Below are 8,029 nucleotides of genomic sequence, written 5' to 3'. Positions count from 1 at the left end.
ACACCTACTCCAGCCTGTTAATCTTGAAAACCTTGCAGCTCTACAATTTTCGCATATACATTAAGTGAAAAGTTTTCGGAATTCTCATTTAAAATTCGCGCGCTGTATATTTTTCGATATTTTAAGTTTATGTAGTTTGGCAGCACTGTCCTTAATTACTATGCCAAAAATGAGCTCGATCTGTCAGACAGTTCGTTTACGGCAGCTGTTGAAACCAGTTCACCTCAGTAGTGCGTTGCGAAATGTCTTCGACGGTCGTACGACCGTCCTGGAAGGCTTTGTACCACTCATAAACTTGAGTTTTCGATAAAACTGATTCCCCATAAGCCTTTTGTAGCATTCGCAACGATTCTGCACACGAAATTTCGTTCGAAACACAAAATTTGATGCAAACTCTTTGTTCAATATTTTTTTCCATTGTTTTTTTCGCAACGCCCTACTGAGGTGAACTGGTTTCAACAGCTGCCGTAAACGAACTGTCTGACAGATCGCGCTCATTTTTGGCATAGTAATTAAGGACAGTGCTGCCAAACTACATAAACTTAAAATATCGAAAAATATACAGCGCGCGAATTTTAAATGAGAATTTCCGAAAACTTTTCGGTCTTAATGTAACATCTACAAGTTTCTAAACTTCCGTACTCCGAAAGACACGGTCTCACAAACACCTACACTCAGCTGGCCATAGAATTATGCTATCTGTTAGATATTGTTCTCTATATTATGAAACAAATTTAATTACACATAATAGAAGACATATTAGAAGTATAAATTTAAATTATTGCTCTTCGATGCAATGCTACTATGTAATAATGTAACAGCATAGCGTTACACATATAAAGCGTTTTAAATTAGGTTTAATTACAATAAATGATTGAACAACTTACATTAAAAGTACATTTAATAATCGCTAAAAGTCCATTAAGATCAATTCCGAAAAATATACAAGTATATTGCTAAAGATTAAATTATTCAAGCTCGGCATTTTGTTCACCTTCCTGATCTTCGTCATGTTCATTCAATAGCGGACTATCGTCACCTAAACGATTTGGTGGTAGAGAAGTACCTGGCGTGGTTGGTGCAGAGCGTGAAATCCAACCTCTCCGCACACGACCGCGATTTGTGAAAAAATTAACACCAACACTACCGACAGGACTTTTAAGCATATAACGACCAGGAGGCGAGGGATTCGACATCATTGGTATATACATAGCCTTATTTGGTTTAGATGTATAAAATTTCTTCTTACTCTGTTGCAACGTGGATGGACGCATACTAACAATACTGTTTATTGATTTAATGCTATTGCTACTATTATGTTGTGGATTCTGTTGGCTCTTAATATTAGTATTTGGTATCGTTGTGTGATTTGGACCCTCAGCTGCAAATATTGCATTTGATGAAGAAGTGCAGACATTTTGCTGTTCGATCATTGTGGCGCAACGTTGTAATTTAATATTGGATTCTATGGAATTCGTGTTCGTATGATTGGGTGATGGTGAAGACATTGTATGTTGTAGAGCTGGTCTTGAGTTAAACAATAGTATATCCTCATAGCTAACACCTTCGTGTAATTGACGTATTTGATCTAGTATTTCTTTGACTTCACCTGTTGGGCTCGTAGCTTGAGGCGGTGAACTAGGCGTACCAATATTTGCTAAACTGCTAACGCCAGAACAAGTACCTGAGGTCACATAGCTACGTAGACCCTCATCTGTAAATTTTTTCGTTAATTCATTGATGCGTATTGGTGAACCGCTTATAGTGAAATTATTCTGTGATTGCTGATTTTGTTGCTGTAGTAGTTGACAGCATGTCTCCAGACTACGACGCAACAAATGCAGATCCCTAAATTCAGTATTGGTGCTGTTAGCTGCAACAGGAACTGTAATTGCAATTCCTTCAATAGAATTACAGGAATTATAGAGTGGCTCTCTTTTGGCCTCATTAAATTGTGTTGGATTTGTGCTTACACGATGTAATGGCTTTGGTTTAATACAACCATTACTATATATAACTGGCGTGCCACCAGCTTGTGGATGTGTCGTTGAAATTTCGGTTGCTGCAGAACCATTACTTAAACGATCATCTTCCATTATACCTGCGTTTGTTACGGAAGTATTATTAACAAAAATATCACTAACACTATTGCTATTTGCAATATATCTAAAATGTTGATCACTTTGTGATTGCATGAAGCCTGTAGTACGATGCTCAGATTCACCAACAACTCCATCATTATTACTGCCGTCTGCGCTGCCGCTACGACTACTACCCGCTGAGTCTTCATTGTGAAAATGATCGCTATTCGAATTACGCATATGTGTAGTATAAGTTGATGAACCCATTAACGAATTATTAATTGCAATATTATGGCCTAAATTCCGATGCTGGTAATGGTAGGCCTGTTGTGCAACCATATTGTTACCACTTAAGTCTTGTTGGCCATTACCATTCGGACAAACCAGTTGTGAAGCAGAACGTGGTAGCGCGAACTGAAAATGCGAACTAAAACCTAAATCCGGACTAGCAGCACGCGAATAAGGCGGAGGCACTAGGGTGTTGGCTTCATTGGCATTGCATATAAAACTAGAACTAAGTGAATCTACCGTACTCGCAGCCGACAACCCTGAGCCCGCTGGTCGTACTATATAATTACGAAAATATTGCACCATTAGATAACTGGAACCGTTTTTGCCATTATCACTGTTGCATGTGAAGACTAGCGGATATAAGTCTGGTTTCGATGTAACCTGTTAAAAAAAAGGAAATAATATTATTTTATTTTGAGTTATGGTATTTAAAAAAAAACCTCAGTATAAGGTGGTGGAGGATGATGAAAAGAGCTACAGCGGCTATATTGTGGAGGGGCATAGCAAGAACCGGCTGAATCACCCTCCGATTGTGCATGATGTTCTGGAAAACCCCAGCCACATAATGTACGGCGTTTTTTCCACAATGAATACGCACAAAGTACAGCCAATATAATAGCAACTACTAAGCACCTGTGGAAGACAAAAATAAATATTTAAATTCACCAAGCAACTTATATAAATATTTAATAAAAATGAGTGTAATATAAGTAAAGTAAAGTAAGGAAGTAATATATTTACTGGTCGGAGTCAAATTTATTTTGTACTATGAAAAAACCCATTACCCAACCATACTAAGCTGATTGCCGTTAAAGACTAAAGTAAAATTCACTTTCACTCTACATGGAGTGTACGGTGCATACAATAATGGCAACTACTTGGAATATTGTTTATGCTGCACATGTGCATGACTGTCGCTTGTCGAGCTCGAGCTCGAGCTCATTAGCAGCGGTTCGAGAGTGTATGCCCAACGACATTTCGCAAATAAGCAATTTGTTGTTTCTATATCCCATTTGGTTGATTCGAATTGGTTGATATCTCGAATGGCATAACCTTGATCGAAATCCTTGTAGAATTTCCTTTAAAATTATTTATTATGTTATTGCAAGACTGCATGACTTACTGGTAATGTCGTGAGTGAATTGTTTATTTATAAATTAAAATTTTCGTCGATGGCTGAAAGCCATCGCACTTTTGTTTAGAGAATACCCAAGAGACAAATTCTTCTTTATGAGGATATGGTAAAAAAATAATCTTTCTTCCTAATAAGCTCTATAATTTTAAGCAAATAACACTTACCAGAAAAACCAATGACTTATGAAAAACAAATTAAGTACATGCTCTGACGGTGGTGGCAATTGGCGTGGCCCACTCTGATAAGGTGGGCAGCAACCTTGTGTGCAACATTCTCTTGGCAATGAACATATATGTCCACCTTCACAAAAACGTGCTGTTACCTGTAATAAATGTATAAATGTCAAGTTAATGTAAATATAAATATGTATACATAATTATGTCTACACAAGAAATAATTGTGTTTATTTAGTTTTTAAAAATTACAGAATTCACTTTGAAACTTGTGCGACCGTAAATAGCTTAAAATATCTTCTGCACATCACTGTTAAATAAATAACTAATTATTATTGAACAAAAGTAATTATTGAATTCTTTCAATTTATTCTATTTTGTCTTAATTATCACTGTTCGCTTCCACAATATTTATTGCGAAATTATTTTGTATTATATTTATTTTAGTGCTATTAATTAGTCCAATAGTTTAGTTTTTCCTCTTTTTTAATACCATAAGATCCCACTTTTGTTTATATTGATATATAACACAATTTAAATTTAGCCAATATACAGTATAAAAAAAAAATACAGAGATTTCTTTCATTGCAAAAGAATGGAATATTAATTCTTATAGGTGACATCACTGGGTACTGTCTAGTAAGTCAAGATGCCTTAAGAATTAAAGTCGGTTTCTTTTTATAAGAATTTTAAATTCACTTTTGTCTTCATCAGAAGAATTCCTTATAAGAATGTTTTTTATATTCAATAATAGGATATTACTTTAATTCATCTGTAGTAATGAAGAGGAAAAGGATATCATCAAATTCCTCTTTATTACTGCAGCAGAGACGCCTGCAAAGTCATGTTACGTCAGACCGAAACCCGGTAACGGGTTGTTACGGCCAAATAAGTAAGTAAAGATATCATCAAAAAACTTTTATGTACTTGTCCAACGAATAATATTGTAAAAAAAGATTTATAATCTTCTGAGCTGGAGGACATCTGATGTGTTGCCAAAGATTTTGTACCAAAGTCACTGTGGTTCGTTACGTTAACATAATCGTGCAACTAGGGTTGAACGATTTAGAGTTCTACTGGTTCATGGAGTATCACAATAAGCCAGCTTAACTCTACTTTATCCATTACCAACTTAGGAAGTCGATGACCACTTTTACCTAACTACTAATCTACCTATTATATATATTTGAACTTTTTTGGACACTGATTGTATGCATGAATAAAGTAGAGGGGTTACTTTGCAATTGAAATTATTGAATTCAATATATTAAATTATGTCAAAAATATGTCAAAAATTTTCAAAGTACATTATATTTATTTAAGTTAATGTTTTATTATCAAAACGTAGCTAGAAATATTTCAGAAAATTTTAATTGCTACATTTATACATGTGATCTGGTATAATGCATATGATGTGGTTAACTTATGATTTATTGTTTGCCTTAGAATATATAAAATAAATAGTAAAACAATTATTATGACTTAATGAAGAAATCATACAATTTACAACCTTGATCGTTTAAGATATTTCATCAAAGTTGAGTAAACTATTAGTGTTTAATAAATGAATAAAAATATTTGGGTCCTATTGTATATGTTATAAAGACAATGTGCTTAATTGTTGAAGAAATCGTGATCTTATCTATCAAATAAATCGCATACCATTTTGTATACGAAGATAAATATGTTAATATCACAAAGAGATATTTTGTTAAAATGCAGTGAACATAAGAAAATTTATTAGGAATTTTAATGGACCTTACGAATTATGAAATGTTTAATTGGAATACTGATATCTAGCAAGTGAATGTCAGAGAGCAGAGTGGCTGCCTTAGCAACCCCTACAGTTGTCCGAGATATCTTTGTACCCAGATACAGATGTGAACTAGATACTGACATACTTAGCTAGCTCGTTAAGGTTCAGCACTATAAAACTATAACACTATATTATATTTATAATCATACCTATTTTATATTTATATATTTTTTAGTAATAATTATGTATATGTTCGAAAAAAGATAACATTTATCAAATTGACATATTTCATGCAATTTTGCCAAAGCACGTGTAATAAATTTTGTCAGAAGTAATTGTTAGTAAAACTATAAGCGATTATTACTAATAACTTCTTCATCATCTTATTAGCTTTGTTAGCTTGTGTTAGCTAACAATAAAAGCCTGCGATATTTGCTTTCAATTAAAAGTACTAAAATATGTGTCTACTTATGGATGTCAATATCCGTCACCTAAACAAAAAATTGTACATTAAATTAAAAAAATATTAATATAAATAATTAAATGTAATAAAAAATTAAATATCTGTTTAATTTTTTTTTTTGTAAAAATGGATTTATTTCCGGTAGTAAATTAATGTGTTTCATTAGCAATTTTCATTCAATTTTCGTTGCATATTTTTAGGCAAAATATCTGTTGGATAATTTTATTTTGTGTATTTTTAACAAAACAATTTGTTCTTAGCCACAAAGCCAAGAAGTAATAAATATTATTATTATTTTTACTGTAAATATTATTGTTATTGTTATTATTATTATTATCATTAGTACAGTTTATAACAAAGAAGTCTTAGAACTCGTTAACGTCTGGCGCCCGTTGTGGTGCCATAAAAATATCTCTCATCTTCTCATCGATAACGAGGCAATAAATAAACAATAAATAATAATTTATATTCAAAGAATAAAAAGCATTGTTTAGTGTTGATGGGAATGAGAGTAGATCTTTTATTATTAAAATAAAATAAAGTACACATTAAATTTTTAATATTGTTTGAAATGTCTGATTTATATTTTCATTTTATATAGTCTATATAAGTCGAACTAAAGCAAATCTTTATCCAATTTAATTTAGAATATTATGAAAAAAACATTTACTCGTAGATATTAATAATCTTTAAAAAGTATTTTAACAAGTTTTGTAAATTTTATACAAAATAACAATTAAAAAATAGATTATTTTTTAATAGGATTATTTTCATTTTCATTAATATTAAAAAAATTCACAATAGAAGTAAATCTTTAAATTTAATATCTGAACTAAGTTCAAGTCAATTTCACTCCAAATTACTATAAACAAATTATTTAAATTTAATTAAAAATCTTACAACTTTTTCGTGATTAAATGTTTTATTTCTGATTACTTCTGTTCTTCGAAAATTGCTATGATTTTTATATGAATATTTTCGCATCAGCCAATTCCAACTCATTACACACAGAACAAAGTCCAACGAAAATTGAAAAATGTAAACATAAAATTTTAAAGCAATTTAAACTTTAAATGCATTTTTAGTTTATTTTTTATTTCACATTTTAAACTACTTAACAATGTTTTCTATGTTTTTTTTTTAAATTGATATACTATAAATGAACATTATAAGAACCGCCAATTGCATGCTTTCGACACAAAATGAGAAATAATTAAAAAGTACTCAGTTTAATTGCTGCAACGATTTTACTGTACGGGGGTAGGTACTAAAATTTTATATATCAGATGCATTTTTAAAAATATTTTTTTTATACACGAACAGTCAGTGACGTAGATAAGGGGACTTTTTGGGATTTAAATACACATTAAAATGATTAGGAAAATTTTATACAAAATATAATTGATTTTTCGATTAATTATGTTACATATATACTCGTAATATATATATGGTCCTATGAAGAACTATACTGCGATCCTTCATGGAGCTTTTTCAAATTTAAAAATAATGAATCGCTCGAAAGAGCAGCTCAGTTTGATTGTGATAATTTAATTGCCTGCAGACAAGCTTAAGAATTCATGCCGAATCGATCAAAAGCCAGAACTAGGGCGCTTCTAATGCTGAACAGAAATGGTATACGATTTGTCACTGGGTTTCTCACTTGACATCGCGGAGTAAATAAGCATCTATCGAATCTAGGTATTACAAGAGAGGATAACTGCAACCTTTGTTGCGAAGAAGGAAACAACAGAACAAATTCTGTGTCACTGTGATCTCACCAGACTTAGACTTCGGTACTTATCAACTGCCTATCTATTTTTAACGGATTTGGGCAACATCTCTACAAAGGACATAATGGCGTTCTTAACTGCTGCTAGATATAATGGATTTAATTCAATTAATTTTTTTTTATATGTATTATTTTGAATAATTTTATACTGAATATAATTGATTGAATTGAATTTTATACTAGATATAATTGATTTAATTCTATTAATTTTTTTTATATGTACATTGTGTAGCAATAAACGCCACTAATGAAGTTAAATAATTATAAGTGTGCACAAACATAAATCATTTAGAAATGCTGAGGTGAATATATGTTTATATGTTTGTACATTAAATTCCCAA

General features: G+C 31.6%; 1 protein-coding gene across 1 annotated transcript; it reads right to left on the bottom strand.

The window, feature by feature from the left end:
• Positions 1 to 887: 887 nt before the first annotated feature.
• LOC119672660 lies at positions 888 to 6,948 on the bottom strand. Its single transcript, XM_038083768.1, has 4 exons — positions 6,800 to 6,948; positions 3,672 to 3,829; positions 2,813 to 3,005; positions 888 to 2,753 (listed from the first exon to the last, which is right to left on the bottom strand). The coding sequence occupies exons 1-4, from the start codon at positions 6,899 to 6,901 to the stop codon at positions 969 to 971; spliced, it is 2,238 nt and encodes a 745-aa protein (XP_037939696.1). The 5' UTR covers positions 6,902 to 6,948; the 3' UTR covers positions 888 to 968.
• Between the last annotated feature and the right edge of the window lie 1,081 nt (positions 6,949 to 8,029).

The sequence above is a fragment of the Teleopsis dalmanni genome, chromosome 1 (assembly GCF_002237135.1).
Source record: "Teleopsis dalmanni isolate 2A chromosome 1, ASM223713v2, whole genome shotgun sequence".
Lineage (NCBI taxonomy): Eukaryota > Metazoa > Arthropoda > Insecta > Diptera > Diopsidae > Teleopsis > Teleopsis dalmanni.
The sequence above is the reverse complement of the archived record's forward strand: the minus strand, read 5'-3'. Positions and strand labels throughout refer to the sequence as shown.